The 18,590-nt window shown below is 45.4% G+C and overlaps 1 protein-coding gene across 1 annotated transcript in view; it reads right to left on the bottom strand.

Annotated features, from left to right (window-relative positions):
- Positions 1-18,590, bottom strand: part of gfra2b (GDNF family receptor alpha 2b) — a 143,112-nt gene that overhangs the window by 53,899 nt on the left and 70,623 nt on the right. The window contains exon 3 of the mRNA XM_026174688.1: positions 14,134-14,211. Coding sequence (XP_026030473.1) covers positions 14,134-14,211 — 78 coding nt within the window. The remainder of the gene's footprint in view (positions 1-14,133; positions 14,212-18,590) is intronic.

Raw genomic sequence — 18,590 nt, 5'->3', positions numbered from 1 at the left:
AATCCTTCCTCACTTCAAACTGCTTCACACCACAGCGCTGCAGAGCACTGATTGTGTGCTAGCACAAGCTGAATACATAACAGAGCCGCTTCCTCCTCCTTCAGAGTGACTGTTTCATTAGAGTCTGTCTCGCTGTTTAACCCTCTCGACCCACGGTGTCTTCCTCCCTCTACCCGGCTCTCTCTACCTTCCAGCAGAGAAGAAGAAGAAGAAGGAATGATATGAGCGCAATGTTTGAAGAGGAGCAGATATATATAGAGAGAAAGAGAGCGAGTATCCAGGGCAGGAGTGCGGGCCAATTAGAGAGTTGCCCTAGGTTGTCCTGTTATCTTCCTCACACACAGTCTCAACAGGATATACACACAGAGCCCCGCTCAGGGCTATACGCGCGCGCGTGCACGCACGCACGCACACACACACACACACACACACACACACACACATAATGTTTTATTAAAACACTGCTCCAGTGTCCGTTATAGATATATACACACCACGGAGACACGATCTAACGAGGTCAGAAACAGAACTGGAGGGAGGATGTGGGCGTAGGAGAGAGCGAACAAGCGGGGAGATGAAGGGGAAAAGGAAAAGAGGTCGAGCTGTGACAGAGTGAGAAGATGAAGACAAGAAGGGAAGACGTGACTGCAGCAGGATGGAGCACACCCACACCACCTGCAGCTCTGTCAGCTCCACCTTTCACAGGTGACCCCAAACAGCCTGAGGAGCATTTCTGTGGTACACCGGGAGGTTCGCACCTGCATTCAGCTTCATGTGGTGGAAGAATGATCCACCACCCACACAAACAACCTGCAGTCACAGCTACTGAGTCTGACTGGCTTAGCTCTTTGACTTTCTAAACTCGACATGTGACAAGTCTGTACCCCTAATGAAGAGTTCTGACACCTCCACATGTATGAGTGAAGATGTGTTCTGAGCACCATTTGAAGAGTTGCCGGGTTTTTGTGAGTGTAGCTACACTAATTTCTGAACAAACCCAGGCATGTGGTTCTTTAAGCACCCTGAAATACAACAGAAACCTCGCAGCTCAGCAAACAGCTTCAAGGGTTCCTGCTAGCAGGCTCTCAAGACTTAATGAGTTAATCATTTTACATGTGACAGAATATCATACCACAACAAGTTCTCCAAACTTCATACGGACACTACTTACCATGTCCGAGTCTAAATCCTCCTTCACTCCCTAAAAATAACTCCGAGTTAAAAAATAAAATGATGAGTGTCTGTGCTTCCAGCTGTTTCAGTAAAGTTCATTCTGACTGAACTAACAAACAACATACAGCACTGCTGTGCCTAAACTAGATTATATAAGAATGGATTAACTGCTGGCTAGCTACCTGCAAAATGGAGGATGAGGGTTACTCAGTAAAGGGTTAGGGTTCCTGATGGGCAGAGACGAACACCGCCACATGACAGGAAGACAATGCCGAAAACAGAGAAACCAGGTGAGAGAACATACGAGATGATCCATCCACAGCAAAAGGTCTGTCATTAATCTGCTGGATTACTTGCTTTGCAAACGTCCTGATTTTGAGCTGGGCACAGGTGGCAACACGTGGCAGCTGTTAGAGTACAGTCACATGATCATCAGCCAGAGCAGAGTGAAGACACGACAGCAACACACTGGGTCCCCGGTTCAAAGGCAACGGTTGCTATAACTGTGGTCTCCAACCGGTGTTCATATGAGCCTCTCATCTCTCACAGCGAGCATCACTTTGGAGCTGACAGCTCCAAACTGGTTGCCTTGGTGTTCAGTCAGCCTCTCTGAGGCTCTGTGTGACATAACGGGCGACCGTGGCTCAGGGGGTTGGGAAGCGTATCTGTAACCGGAAGGTCGCCGGTTCGATCCCTGGGCTCTCTGTCCTGGTCGTTGTGTCCTTGGGCAAGACACTTTACCCTACTTACCTACTGGTGCTGGCCAGAGGGGCCGATGGCGCGAAATGGCAGCCTCGCTTCTGTCAGTCTGCCCCAGGGCAGCTGTGGCTACAACCGTAGCTTGCCTCCACCAGTGTATGGATGCGAGAGTGAATGAATAGTGGCATTGTAAAGCACTTTGGGTGCCTTGAAAAGCGCTATATAAATCCAATCCATTATTATTATTATAACTATGACCAGCAAACTACGAATCACAGAGAATTTCAACAACCATATTTTCGTTGTAAGCCAATGAGTAAAAATTATGTGTGGTTCATTACATAACACTCAGAAAGTCTGTTTTAATTATGGAAGTGTTGAACTCTTAAATGAAGAACACTTTAATTTTGTCTTGTAAATATTTAAATATCACATGTTGTATTTGGGCTGCTGGTCTCCAAAGAGTAGCTGTGCTGCATCGTGTAGCACCGGGCTAATCCTCATCCTAATCCAAATCCTAATGCCAGTGCTAATCCTAATGTCCCCATTAAAGTCAGAATCAAACGGCTTTCTGTAACTATCGTGCTTTTCACACATTTTTCATTAGTTCATGCTGTTGTTGTGTCGACCTGACGGCGGCATGTCCAGCTGCCTGCTGCTGCTACACAGAACGTTCAGTGAGATTAAACCTAATCTGCTAATTTCATTATGACTGTGAAAGAGCAAAACACAGGAAATATGCTTACTCTGGCAAGTTTTTACTAAAAAAAAAAAAAACGAAGGGGGTTGAAAAATGCACATTAACAGAGTTTTTCTGGTGTGTTGGTTTGACAGATGACTGACAAGGTGTGATGCGTCAAACAGGGACGAGTCAGGCAAATTCAACAAAGGGAAGGAAGCTGAAAGAAGCCATTTCATCTCTTTTCCTTAAAAACAACCTGAAGGGGTTTGAAGTGTCAAATGATGTTGGAAATAAACTGAAATGTAACCTCTGAAAGCAGATAAACAACACAGGAGGATAAAAGTTTAGCTGTTAAAGCACTGTGACAGCCAGAAAACTGCTCTTGAATCGAAATGAACTCTAAAACAAACTGTTAAAGACAAGTTTTCTTTCTTCTTAAAAACAGAGGCCGGGGAGGGTGCGAGCACTTAATCACTTAAAGCAGAGGAACTCACAGATTAAAGGACTTAGTGAAAAAGTTGAAATGAAGGTTCAGTTCAGTTCAGTTCAGTTCATTTTTATTTCAAACATTTCAAACATGTGCCTTCACAATCATTACAAAATATCATTCCATTATTTGTTTGAAAAGGAGTAGGCTGAAGTATTTACTTATTTGTCCCTACCCCCTCAAGTTTTACCTCTCATTCATTAAATTTTTTTTTGTCTTAAATTAAACAAACAACATATGAAACATATGAAACATATGAAGTAAAACAAAACATAACATACATAAATCAAAACAAGAAATTAGCAAGCCCCACCACAGTATAGTTTCTTTCATATGAAAAATACAGAATGTGTATATTTGCAGATACACAAGTTATGGAAAAACAACAACCAAAACAAAACAAAAAAAACAAAAAAGAACCGCAACACCATTTCCAGCAAGGTCAAAACAGGGATTCAGAGATAAGTTTAGGTGGAGCAGAAACTAGAAACTGAAACTTAGGCTGAAGTGGAAGAAGAAATCCAGACGCAGTGGAGCGGGAGTCAGCTCATGTCCCAGAGCTGAGGAAGTGATGGTGAAAGGTACAGGTGCAGGTGAGATGTAGCATGCTGCAGGGACTTCAGCGGATAAGCTGTGTGCTGATGGAGTAAGCAGCTTCCGGTTGCGCCGTAAGATGGCTGCACCGACGAGAGCTCCCAGTCATCTCAGCAAAAATGTTATTATTTATTTTGTACTGCTTTCAATTTCTGTGGGCACAGCGCGATCATACACTCGGTATGACAGACAAACGCTTCTGGAGCTACATTCGTCAGCCAGTTCGGACTTTACAGCAAATCTCCAGTCTCTGGACAAGAAACTTGACGAGCTGCGTGCACGGATTAAACACCAACAAGACATCAGCAACTGCTGCGTTCTGGCCTTCACAGAGACATGGCTGGAGCCCAGCGTCCCCAACTGCGCCATCACGCCGGATGGATTCACTTTTTACCGGGGAGACCGAACGAAGGACTCAGGCAAGAAAAGGGGAGGAGGGGTGTGCTTTATGGTTAACTCCTTGTGGGCTAGAGATGTGTGTATCTTAAAAACTTACTGCTCTCAGAGCCTCGAGCTGCTGACCAAAAAAAAAATTAAAGTCAGGCCTTTTTGCCTCCCAAGGGAGTTCAGCTCAGTTCTCCTCTCAGCTGTTTACATTCCCCCACATGCTGATAAAGCTGCTGCTATGGACGAACTGTATGACATCATTACTGGACTTGAGAACAAAAATCCAGAAGCTGCCTTTATTGTGCTGGGAGACTTCAACAGAGCCAACATGAAGAAGGTTCTCCCCAAATACTATCAGCACATCTCCTTCCCCACAAGAGGTGATCAAAAATTGGACCACTGTTACACTCCATTCAAAGAGTGCTACAAACCCCTCCCCCGCCCAGCTTTTGGTAAGGCAGACCATTGTTCCATACTGCTGCTGCCTGCATACAGACAAAGACTGAAACAGGAAAAACCAGCTTCCAGGGTTATTTACAAATGGGACAGTGAGGCTGAGGAGGTCCTGCAGGACTGCTTTGACACAACTGACTGGCAGATATTTGTGGATGCAGCTGATGGCAACATCAATGAACTCACAGACTCTGTCATTGGATATATTGGAAAATGCATGGATGATACCATCACAAAAACCACTGTCCGCATATATCCAAATCAGAAACCCTGGGTAAATAAAGACGTTCGCGCCAAGCTAAAAGTGCGGACCTCTGCCTTTAACTCCGGGGATGCTGATGCATATAAAGCAGCCAGGTACGACCTCTAAAAGTCCATAAAAAAGGCCAGAAAGGACTACAGGGACAAAATGGAGTCCAGCTACCACAGCTTTGACACCAGGCGACTGTGGAATGGACTGCGCAGCATCACTGACTACAAGAAGGTCAACACAGTCAGTGTTCAGCCCACTGCATCTCTTGCAGACGAGCTTAACAACTTCTATGCTCGTTTTGACACGGACAACAGAGAGCAGATCCTCTACCCTCAGGAGGACAGTGAGGCTGCAACTTTAACTCTGAAAACAGAAGCTGTGAGGTGGACCTTTAAAAAGGTAAATCCTCACAAAGCTCCAGGACCAGACGGCATCCCAGACCGGCTACTCAGAGTGTGTGCAGGCGAGCTGGCAGAGGTGTTCACCAACATCTTCAACCTCTCCCTGAGGCAGTCAGTGGTCCCCACGTCCCTCAAAGCATCCACCCGTTCCCAAAAAATCAGTGGTCTCCTGTCTGAATGACTACCGTCCTGTTGCACTGACATCCGTCATCATGAAGTGCCTGGAGCGCTTGGTCAAAGGTCACATCTGCTCCTCCCTCCCTGACACACTGGACCCTCTTCAGTTTGCCTATCGGACAAACAGAGCCACAGAGGATGCCATCGCCCTGGCAACGCACACCACCCTCACTCACCTGGAGAAAGGGAATACATATGCAAGGATGCTCTTCATCGACTACAGCTCGGCATTTAACACCATCATCCCCCAAAACTTGCCACGAAGCTCGTCGACCTTGGGCTGGGAACACCGATCTGCAGATGGATTCTAAACTTCCTCACAAACAGGCCCCAGGTGGTGAGAGTTGGTAAACACACCTCCTCATTACTCATCCTAAACACAGGTACGCCACAGGGTTGTGTGCTTAGCCCCCTCCTATATTCCCTGTTCACACACGACTGTGTTGCTAAACACGTGTCCAACATTATCATCAAGTTTGCGGATGACACAACCATCGTAGGCCTCATCACAGGCAATGATGAGACGACCTATAGAGAGGAGGTGATGGCGCTAGACGAGTGGTGTCTGGAAAATAACCTGACTCTCAACATCAGCAAAACTAGAGAGATTTTAGTGGACTACCGGAAACGACCAGTCAGGGAACACCAGCCCAGCCACATCAACGGTGTCAAGGTCGAAAGGGTCAGCAGCTTCAAGTTCCTTGGAGTCAACATCACAGAGGACTTCTCCTGGACCCTTCACACAGACACTGCTATCAGGAAAGCTCGCCAGCGACTTTACTTACTGAGGAGGCTGAGGAAGTTTAGCATGAACGCCAACATCACCTACATTTTTACAGGTGTGCAATTGAGAGCTTGCTGACGAGCTGCATCACAGTTTGGTACGGAAGCTGCTCTGCCAGCAGCCGTAAATCACTACAGAGGGTGGTGAAGGCAGCAGAGCACATCACTGGCACGAGGCTTCCTGCCATTCAGGACATTTATCTCCAGCGATGCCTCCGTAAAGCACACAGCAAGGACCACAGCCACCTCAGCTCTTCTCCTTGTTACCATCTGGCAGACGTTACAGGAGCCTGTCTGCTCGGACTACAAGACTCAAAAACAGTTTTTACCACCAAGCCATACGACACCTCAACCACAACACTTAAACACACACAACACAGTCCACAGGACGCACTCAGAAGCTACCCTGCAGCTTCACAAGTACTCTGTTTAATCTGCACTGGTCACTCCACTTCATTGTTATTGATATTTATGTTTAAAAAGTGCAATACTGTAATTTTCTGCTGCTCATTCCTGTGCAATATCCCATCTGCCCCCCGTCATATTTCTTTTCAAGATTTTCTTATTTAATCACTAGTGTACATATATTAATATTTATAGATACATATATATTTAGTCATCTTTTCTCTTTTACCATGTCGCTCTAATATTTTGCTCCTTACTATTTTTCTATTTTCTTTATTATTTTCTTTTATTATATTTTCTCCTACCGTACCATGCTGCTGAGTTACTGCTGCTGTCAAACACATTTCATTGCAATGTTGACCCTGTGCTAACTTGCATATGACAAATAAAACTGAAACTGAACTGAACTGAGATCATGAGTCAGGTGACAGCGATCAGACTCCACTCGAGACTCCACTGGTCTCCATCCAGTGCTGTGGTGCAGACGAGCTCTGTGATCTGGGTCACAGTTGGAGCTTTCAGACGTAGACAGGGGTCAGAGGTGATGCTCTGTGCATCCTATCAGAGTCTGCATAAACGTTTGAGGTCCAACAGCTCGTCTGTTGGATCGGACCACACAGCCAGCCTTCACTCCCTATGTGCATCAGTGAGACGCCCGTGACCCTGGGTCACCGCTGTTCCTTCCTTGAGTCATTCTGATAGATCTCGCCCCTGCAGACCAGGAACGCCAACAGTGCTGCAGGTTTGGAGATGTTCTGACCCAAACTGCACCCAAAATCTTCTTCTAATATCAACTCTGAGGACAACATGTTCACCTGCTCTCTGCTAGATCCCGCCCACTACCAATAGCCATGATGGAGAGCAGTCGCAGCGCTAGGCCTGAGGATCCTGCATGCTGACATCCCTGCAGCACCTTACCTGGCTGTCCTCTGACCTCAGCACCGTTCAGTTATATGTTCGGCTAACAGTGAGTGACCCCCTCTATATTAAACATAATTTCTCACTTTACTGTGATGATGAAGTGAACAGCTGCAGGGAAGTGTCTGAAGTCAGAGTGAATCTCAGAAAAACCCACTTACCTCCTCTGAACGTGGAGGACGCTGGGCGGACGCTGGGCGGACGGTGTCCTGCGCGAGCGCACAGACGACGCTGCGTCAGAGGAAACGTCTTCCTCCCCTGTGGTTAAATTATCTGCCCCGCTCTCCATTCTGCTGCCATCAACTCTCCTCACTTTCTGCTTTTCCAAGCTCTCGTCTCACATTTCTCCTCCTCTCTTATCATCTCCACTCCTCTCGGTTTTCTTTCCTCCCGTTGCTCCCTCCGGACCTCTGGCGTCACTGTTTCCATGTCCTTTCCTCTATCTATCCTTTCATATTCTCTTGTCTCACCTCCTTTGTCTTTCTTTCTGTCCCTCTCATATCTCTTCCAGATATAATTGAGCCCAAGCTGAAGTTGAAGTGAGGACAGCTGCATCTTTGCTGTGTCTTTGTATTGTTGTTTCAGATGTAAACGTGGACTCTGAACAGGCTCAGACCTTGATCAGGTCAGACAGCTGAATAAGGGGAAACATCTGGAGCTGTAGAGTCTCTGAAAACATGCAGAGGGGTGTAATGAATGCAGATTAGGGGCTTTAGAGATGAAGATGAAGAAGATGAAGAGCCCTTTATATGGGTGAGTGGTGATGATGAGCCTGGCCATCAGCTGCAGCGTGATTGTGTCTGATTAAGTGAATCATGCAGTCTCTGAATCATCAGCACAAAGAGGAAACAAACAAGCTGTATTTAAACCACACGACCGTATACGGATGCTTTTCAAAGTAAAACATTACAATAAATCCAACATTAAAGTGACCACACAGAGACTCTAACTGCTGCTTTTTAGATTCCACAGTAAGTGCATCTAAACACCATTAAAAGTTGAATACATGCAACACTTTATTTACAACTACAGTATTTCATTTTAAGCTAATTAAAAGAGTTAACTTGAGCTAAAATGTTATCCATGACGCTGAGCTGCAGATGTTCAGATGTTCACTGGGAGTTCATCAGAGTCCCAGAGGCTGAGATGGTTTGAAGATGTGCAGAGGAGGGAGGGTAGAGGATTAAGGTGGAGCTGCAGGGAGGAGGAAGGAGTGAAGGAGGACATGAAGAGGGCTGGTGAGACAGAGGAGGATGCTGGGATAGCTAAAGTAGAAGAACTGAAATTTTATAACAGGATGTTATAAAGTTATAAATGTTATAATTTTTAACAGAGTGTTATAAGTTAGTGAAATGCACCCTGGGAGTTGTAGTTGTTCACAGGATTTTTAATTAGAGATTTTCTAAAACACTGAGCTTCGTGCTTGTCTGGTGAGGTGATGTAACGTACAAGTTAAAGGAAGTTTCATTGTTTGAGGGTCAAAGCAAGTTTTGGTAAACTTAAATTCTGCCCTGGGTCCCAACCTGATCAGCCTAACACCAAACTCCTCCATCAGAGTGAACCTAACAGAGTTTGACTCAGACAAACTCTCAAGTTGCTTCTGTTGCATTATAATCACAGCTGCTGCTTCTGTGGGCTTTGCTCTGCACATTTCCATCTATGGGAGGATGAACTCTCAGCTCAGTGGCTGCTGTGTAAACTGAGTCTGACAGCAGCCTCTGGGTCTTTCTGCAGGTCTCTGTCCAGCATCAGCTTCACTTACAACACCTGACAGTGTAACACTACCGGCTGCTCACTAAAGTATTCTCTCATATCAGATCACATACCTGTTACAGCGCCGCCTCTCTTGCTGCTTAATGACTGCCTTACTTTGTAAGACACCAGAGCTGCTGTCAGTTTATCACTTTTTGTGTCTGTGAACACAACATTTCATCCAAACTCAAAGTTTACCAACCCATCTATCCACCCACCCACCCGCCCATCCATCTGCACATCCATCTACAAATTAGGGTTGTGCGATATGACCAAAATCTCATATCCCGATATAAGACATTTATTATCCCGACAACAATACATATCACAAAAACTTTACATTTTCTGTAAAGTTTGTGAATCTCGGGTTATTTACCGTAATTGTCGGGCTATAAGCCGCTACTTTTTGCACAAGCTTTGAACCCTGCGGCTTTTAGTCAGGTGCGGCTTTTCTATGGATTGTCCATGATTTTTGTCATATCGTAAGACGATTTGTTTTGTTTGTCCCGCTGTCGTACGGCACTACGTTGCCTGGCGGAAGGGCATGTGATCAGACACACAGCATCGGGGTTCAAGAGTGGTATGTTGGTCACATGTCCATCCGCCAGGCAACATAGTGCCGTACAAAGTAGCGCAAAAAACAAACTTCAAAGTAGCGCTACGCGCTCAGCGGGAGGCGTGGATGATGAGCGGCGATAATCTTGCGAAAAGTACTTATTTAACTCTGTTACTTTTTCTGTCTCAGTAACTTTACCTTACTGGGTTACTTTGTCAGATTCTGTGTTGCTGAGTTTGACCTAAATATTCTGTTATAGGTTGCACATGAATTTTGCAACTTTTAGGAATAAAGTATATCATCACTGCATTGCTAACACACCCCTCCACCCTGACCTCCACTCTGTGCTGATTTTGTGATTCTGGGGAGCTTTGCTGTCCCATGTTTCAAATGTGATGAATGATGACTGACTGAGGGACACCGCCCTATCGTGCCTCTTTGACTCTCCAGATCTTCAAAATAAGCTTCATGCTTTATTCAGTGAGACCTGAAAGCAGTGACTGAGACCATGAACTCATCAGGATGATGTTCACTGAGCTCAGAGATCAGGGGAGTGGGAGGCTCAATCGCTCAAAGACTTCTATACAATCAGACAGCCAGAGGAGTCGCCCCCTGCTGGCCATCAGAGAAATTGCCACTATAAGACAACTGTGCAGTGGATGGCTACCTACATGCATGTTTCATGTGTTCAGGTTATGGCTGCACTGGACTGATGTAGTGCAGACAGAGGAAAAGGTAGCAGGTAAAGTGGGCTTGGCCTTTATTGGAGGTGACCTCAGGTTGGCCCGAGAACTTGATGGATGGACCACATATCTACATTTGCTGTGGACTGCTGCAAGTACATCAGTTGCTCGCAAAGGACAATTTGACTTCATTCATGTTTCTACTGACATGACAGGAGCTGCCCCGTGCTGGGCATCAGGAGGAACGCAGGTTTAAGGCGCTTCAGTCTGCAGACCCACAAGCTTTGCCCATTTTTTCCGCCTCTGGTGGCGGCGCTCCGAGAATGCAAACAGAGAGTTTGTTTAGAGGAGATAACAATATTTAAATTTTATAATCAGGTTTGCAGCTGCTTGTATGAGCTGAATCATTACAGCTCTAATTCGCTGCACACGCTAAAGTATTCTCACTGCGCCTCGAGTCTGCAAACAGTTAACAAGTTCTCGAGTACACACACTCACACACACACCGTATTCACAAAAACTCTGTCACGCTTAGCCTTTCCCTCCAATCAATTTGCGACACTCTTGTCTGAAACGTACTTTAATGTTCCAGGGCTCTTTCTTCTTGCCACTGCTGTTTAACACACTTCTATATGATCCTCTTATCCCCCCACCCCCGTCGTCTTTTATCAGCATGGAGCATTCGAGCTTCTCTCGCTGCACATCTTCACATCATGCAGTCAGACTCCTGATGACAGGTGATTGGACTGCAAGCCGGCCCCTCCCCCCACGCGCCTGTCCTGCACGCGTGCAAAGGAGCGGCCACAGATTAATGTTGTGTTTGGTGACGTCGTGTTAGAGGAAATAAGGGAAACTTTACACAACACCTGCACCAGTGTCCTCTGTGTGTCTGTGTGTGTGCACCGTGTTTACATGACTTTGTGAGGACCAAAAATTGCTACTATAGTTGCAACTTATGGGGACAAAGTGTTCGTCCTCACGAGTCTGAAGACATTTTTGAGACTCAAAATGTGGTTTCAGTGTCAGGGTTACAGGTAGGTTAGGATTATGGTTAGGGTTAGACATTCATTTTTGATGTTTAGGGTAAGCAGCTAAGGAAAGGGTTATGTCATTTAGATGTCCTCACTAAGATATGAAGACAAGTGTGTGTGTGTGTGTGTGTGTGCGTGCGTGCGTGCGTGCGTGTGTGTGTGTGTGTGTGTGTGTGTGTGTGTGTGAAAGAGAGTTTGTGAAAGAGAGTGTGAGTGTGTTAGGAACAGAAAGTGCTTTTGAAGCTGTGTTGGTTGCAGCACTCCTGCGTTGACCGTGTTGTTTGGACTCGTGTTAATCTGAGAGAGCAGAAGCCAATTTACAGAGCCGTGAGTCTATTTCACAGATGTTTGACCACACACACACACTAACATACACACACACACACACAGAAAGAAAGTGTAAATGACGCTGTATCGCTCAGGGCGTCTGACATTTAAACACTCCTCAGAAACGTGTGAGACCGAGACGGAGAGCCATGCACAGCTTTAATGGAGTCCTGCTAACATGCTGACAGAGAGTGAAAAACACATTTTTAATACATCGATTCATTTAAGTGCATCTTTTCATGAAATCCTTCATCGATGGCATCCAAAAACATCCTTTCCATGTTTTATTTTTTGGTGCTGGCTCATTGCATGAGGATAAAGAAGATAACTCTGCAGGGATCCTGTGGTGATGATAACTGAGTCATCAGCAGCCGTGATATCAACAGCGAGGAGGTTCTTTGGAACGTATGAAGGAGAAGACTGAACACACACATCCAACAGTTTCACTCAGTGACTGCAGGGCGTCTGAACCTCACAAGCAGCTTTCAGCACCTTACATGACCCTGGTAGATTTAGTGCCTGAGCCTAACCGCTTCGCTGTTCTCATTTCATCCTTCAAACATTCCTGATGAGCAACTATGCGTTACATATGCCTCAAGAAAAACCAATACTTTACCAAAATCAGTTTATTGAAACTCATTTAAAATTTTTGCCATTTGCACTTCAGGGCATCTGAGAAGCCCAGGTGGTACCAACAGTCATGTGACACATGATACAAAACTAGGATAGGTCCTAAAAACTCCCTGAAAAGCCTTTCAGTTATTCAAAATGCTGCAGCAAGAGCAGATTTCTCCTATATTGGCTTCCCTTCATTGGCTCCCTGTTAAATCCAGAATTCAAAATCCTGCTCCTCACATACAAGGTGCTGAATAATCAGGCTCCGTTTTATTTTAATGACCTTATAGTACCACATAACCCCATTAGAGCGCTTTGCTTTGCTCTCACACTGCAGGCCTACTTGTTGTTCCTAGAATTTTTAAAAGTAGAATGGAACCAGCTTGCAGTTTGGATTCAGGAGACAGACACTATCTCTACTTTTAAGATTAGGCTTCAAACTTTCCTTTTTAATAAAGCATATAGTTAGGACAGGATCAGGTGACCCTGAATCCTCCCTTAGTTATGTTGCAATAGGTGTAGGCTGCTGGGGGATTCCCATGATGCATTGAGTGTTTCTTCTTCACTCAGTATGTGTTTATACATCTCTGCATTTAATCATTAGTTATTATTAATCTCTGGCTCTCTTCCACAGTGTGTCTTTGTCCTGTCTTCCTTCTCTCTCCCCAATCGGTCGCAGCAGATGGCCGCCCCTCCCTGAGCCTGGTACTGCTGAAGGTTTCTTCCTGTTAAATGGAAGTTTTTCCTTCTCAATGTCACCAAAGTGCTTGCTCAGAGTCTGATTGTTGGGTTTTCTCTGTATTATTATAGTGTCTTTATCTCACAACAGAAAGCATCTAGAGGTGACTGCTGTTGTGATTTGGTGCTGTATAAATAAAGTTTAATTATGTTAATAGAGGTGAGGATAAGTGAGATTCATATACCAGGACATGTGAGTGTATTTCATTATCCTGCCATGGTCTCACTCTGGATGTTTTATAGTTAGAAACAACACGTAACTCTGCCACTGATCTCACATAACACTATGATTACACACACACAGCAGCACTCTCCACAAAGAGATGTGCTAATCAGAGCTTTTTATTGGCCACTAAACGAGCCACACCACCCACACCTGTGTGCTTTAATAAACAAAAGACTGCATGACGTTCCAAATCTGTGAATACTTTAAACTTTCCACGGCAGACGTTTCCACAGAGGTGCAGTGAAAAGCAACAGAAACGTAACAGCGGGAAAAAACTTGAAACTCTCCAAAAAATACTTATGAGCAATTTTGCAGCATTTTTTCTGCATTTAATAAACTTAATATTTCATAATTTCATTAAGAGTAATCTGCAGGTTAATCAATAATGAAAATATAATAATTAGCTGCAGCCCTGAGCACATTTCCACCTCCACACTGATCCATGTGGGATGTCAACGATATGTGACAGCCTGTAATGAAAAGGAGCAGAGGTTATCTCTCTGCCCTCTGAATAATGAGCGCAGTATGTAGAGGCACAAACGCATTTTGGACGGAAAATAGGTTTTTATGAAAGAGCTGCTTCAGCTGCACGCTCTCTCACACGTCTGTAATTACAAAGACGCATTCATTCACGCACTCACAGATGGAGCGAGTGGCCTGAGTTTAATCAGCCCCTCCTCCACCCACACCAACCTAGATGAGTGTGTGTCCGTTGCTTCAGTCTGCTCCCACAAACATACACACACACACACACACACACACACACACAAACACACACACACAGTGGCGTTACCTGAGATGATGGAGGCATGTCTGAATTCCTCAGAGAAGTGGATCGGCTCGTATGGAGACGTCTCGTAAAACTCCTCCCCTGAGGAACAGAAAACAGAAACATGTTCAATGTACAGTCCCAACCGTCTGTATCTACTCGCGCACGACCTTCAAAGGTCTCCTGTCTGTGCATGAAAACGTTTCTCAACCTCCAGAGCCAAAAACCCAAACCTGCAGTTCCTCTAACGACCAGCGCAGGCAGCAGTGAGTCCTCATGGACTCCCATGTTAACTCACCTGTTTAAATTGTATTGTGGTAACTTTGGTAAATCATCTGAACATTTGACCTGGTGTCAGTGTCAGACAAAATACTCACGATAGCCTTTAGTTTCACACAGAGAAGCAGAAGTGCTGTGGGGGCAGGGATAGCTCAGTAGGTAAAGTGGTCGCCCCATGATCGGAAGGTCGGCGGTTCGAATCCACTTAACGGCTACCCTGAGGTACCCCTGAGCAAGGTACCGTCCCTACACACTGCTCCCCGGGCGCCTGCTTAGTGGGCTGCCCACTGCTTCACTGAGTGAATGGGTCAAATGCAGAGAAAAAACAAGTAAATTCCCCATGGGGATCAATAAAGTATCCATTATTATTATTATTTAATGATACTGTATATATATTAAAAATACACAATAAACTTAACAGAAATGTTTGTATTAAGAAACATAAGTCCGCATGTATGATGAGCCTCTGAAGGTCTGACCTGAAGTATTTTACATTCAAACCAGAGTTTTACTGGAAGCAGTAACCATCAGAAATCACTGTGAGCAACAAAAACCACCACAGAGTGCCTTCTTACAGCTCATGGTGTTCCACAGGGCTCTGTCATTGATGTCAGTTAAAGGGGCGTAGCCTCTTTGACTGACAGGTGGATGGTGACACAAGCAGCTGTAGCTGCTAGCTGTCTACTAGGACTCACCTGAACTCGACCTCTGGTCTGTGTTTGTGCTTTTGGAGCCTTTTGGAGCCTTTTTAATGACATCATGTGACCAATAATATGGCTGCTGTGAAGTTACTGTACTAACTTCACAGGCAGGGATAGCTCAGTAGGTAGAGTGGTAGCCCCATGATCAGAAGGTCGGGGGTTCGATTCCCCTGAACAGCTACCCTAAGGTACCCCTGAGCAAGGTACCGTACCCTACACACTGCTCCCCGGGCGCCCAATGGCTGCCCACTGCTTCACTGAGTGAATGGGTTAAATGCAGAGAGGAATTTTCCCTACGGGGATCAATAAAGTTCTCCTTCTAACAGAGCATCCACAAAGGCAGAGCTTCAATTTAGATGTTTGTTTTTTTTATACAATTAGGGGATGCAGACTATTAACCACACAAATATAGTCCAAAAAACCCAAAATGGCAACGGCTGAAACACTAAAACCTATGTGCAAAATTGCATGCCTTTTTTTTTAACACTGAGCCTGTTAAACATAAAAAAAGCATGATCATTTGTCTCCTTTTTGAACATTGTGTTGTTTCAAGAATGAAAGAGAAATTTAATGTGAGAATTTGTTGTGGGAACAGTAAAAAAAGCTCCTATATGACAGTTATTTTCTCTTCTCGATCTTATCCCCAGTAATTTTTTCCTTTATGGGACTTCCACGCTGAGCCGAACCCGACTGTCATCCTTTCTCATGTTTCTAATTTTATTGGAGCTTTACCGCCAAAGGTTTCTGTTTGTCAGAGAACGCCGTGTTCACACGTCTAAAATGAAGCGAGGACGACAGACAAAAGAAACAGAGCGCTACAGAGAAGCCAGGCCTGCAGCACTGAGTCACACACTCAAACAGGAAAAGAGCTGGATCCAGATCATTCTGGAAACTTATCATCACTGCAGCTCATTTAAATCAGACAGAAAACAAACATGGCTGATTACAAAGCAATCTACGTATCACGCTTCCGAGAACATTCAGAGCAATTCAGCAGCAGTTTCAGTCCACAGGAGCACAGAAAACAACTGTTGACAGCAGCTTTGGTGTACCTGATCTTCTGGAATATAAACAATTTAAGGCTTAAACAAGCTACTGTGACATCATTCCACTTCTTGTTTCAGCTCTACAGCCGTTCACACAGTCATCGTGCAATGAAGCATGTGTGGAGCGTAGAGAAGCTTACAAGAATAAAAATAAATTATGTAAAAATAAAGTTGTGACTGATGTGACTCACACTGAAGTTTCTGAATTCAAAAATAAAGAATGAAGATGATGGACATCTTTGCTTTTTCTTCAGATGGTTTGAGCCGTCTTTTGGGAATACCCACAGAATTGGTAACCTGACAGCAGATGGACCGCTTGACAGAGGCACATCTGAACTCTTTCTTGGAAACTGACTGAAAACTACTGAGCACTGCGTCACTATGGTCAGCAGGTAATTGGATGAAACATCTGTCTCTCACAAATCAGTCACCTGGAACTGTTGAAAAGTTTTTTCTGGAGAAAACTATTTGCTGCTGTTCTCTACTCTCAGAAATCTGAAGGAACAGATGTAGTCGATACTGTCATGGTCCGCGGCCCGGCGTCCGAGGTGTTGATGGGATGCCCACTCCCGTGGGCGTGGCTGCTAACTCCACACCTGCATCCCATCCCGGGCGATCACCAGGTGGACTATTTAATCCTGCCCAGCCTGCTGCTCCACGCCAGTCCGTAGTCGTCCTTCTGCGGTAACGTACACCTGCGGGAAAGCCCTTATGTAAACCTATCCGTGTGAACTAACACTAACTCTGCCTTGTATACTCAGATCACAGCTCGGCGTGTTTGAGCCACCAGCCTGTCCACCTGCCTGTCCGGAATTTGGATCAAAATCAGCCCCAGCCGCCTCGACCTTTCTGAAGCTTCTCCCCACGGACCCTCACCCCTCCCTCCGGTTCCCTCGGCCCCGCTATCATCGTAAGACGCGTACTCTACTTCCCTTCGTATGCTGCCGTTTTCCCACACCCCAATAATCCTTTTTTCCTTTTTCTGTTTCAGCCTCCCACAGTCCCGCTCTCGGCGTTCCTGCGCGATTCACCTCCCGGTCCCTCGGTTTTTCTGGTTCCGTGCGTTTTTTCCCTTCTACCCTCCCGGGACACCCTCAGTTATAATAAAGTTTATTTTTTGTTCTCTCGTACCGCTGTGTGTGTGTGTTCTGCTCCTGGGTCCAGCTTGTGCCTGGAACTTCGGTTCATGACAGATACATATGCAAGGATGCTCTTCAACGACTACAGCTCGGCATTTAACACCATCATCCCCTCAAAACTTGCCACGAAGCTCGTCGACCTTGGGCTGGGAACACCGATCTGCAGATGGATTCTAAACTTCCTCACAAACAGGCCCCAGGTGGTGAGAGTTGGTAAACACACCTCCTCATCACTCATCCTAAACACAGGTACGCCACAGGGTTGTGTGCTTAGCCCCCTCCTATATTCCCTGTTCACACATGACTGTGTTGCTAAACACGTGTCCAACATCATCATCAAGTTTGCAGATGACACAACCATCGTAGGCCTCATCACAGGCAATGATGAGACGACCTATAGAGAGGAGGTGATGGCGCTGTACGAGTGGTGTCTGGAAAATAACCTGACTCTCAACATCAGCAAAACTAGAGAGATTTTAGTGGACTACCGGAAACGACCAGTCAGGGAACACCAGCCCAGCCACATCAATGGTGTCAAGGTCGAAAGGGTCAGCAGCTTCAAGTTCCTTGGAGTCAACATCACTGAGGACTTCTCCTGGACCCTTCACACAGACACTGCTATCAGGAAAGCTCGCCAGCGGCTTTACTTACTGAGGAGGCTGAGGAAGTTTAGCATGAACGCCAACATCACCTACATTTTTACAGGTGTGCAATTGAGAGCTTGCTGACGAGCTGCATCACAGTTTGGTACGGAAGCTGCTCTGCCAGCAGCCATAAATCACTACAGAGGGTGTTGAAGGCAGCAGAGCACATCACTGGCACGAGGCTTCCTGCCATTCAGGACATTTATCTCCAGCGATGCCTCCGTAAAGCACACAGCAAGGACCACAGCCACCTCAGCTCTTCTCCTTGTTACCATCTGGCAGACGTTACAGGAGCCTGTCTGCTCGGACTACAAGACTCAAAAACAGTTTTTACCACCAAGCCATACGACACCTCAACCACAACACTTAAACACACACAACACAGTCCACAGGACGCACTCAGAAGCTACCCTGCAGCTTCACAAGTACTCTGTTTAATCTGCACTGGTCACTCCACTTCATTGTTATTGATATTTATGTTTAAAAAGTGCAATACTGTAATTTTCTGCTGCTCATTCCTGTGCAATATCCCATCTGCCCCCCGTCATATTTCTTTTCAAGATTTTCTTATTTAATCACTAGTGTACATATATTAATATTTATAGATACATATATATTTAGTCATCTTTTCTCTTTTACCACGTCTCTCTAATATTTTGCTCTTTATTATTT

Source organism: Astatotilapia calliptera, chromosome 7 (assembly GCF_900246225.1).
Source record: "Astatotilapia calliptera chromosome 7, fAstCal1.2, whole genome shotgun sequence".
Taxonomy (NCBI): domain Eukaryota; kingdom Metazoa; phylum Chordata; class Actinopteri; order Cichliformes; family Cichlidae; genus Astatotilapia; species Astatotilapia calliptera.
The sequence above is the reverse complement of the archived record's forward strand: the minus strand, read 5'-3'. Positions and strand labels throughout refer to the sequence as shown.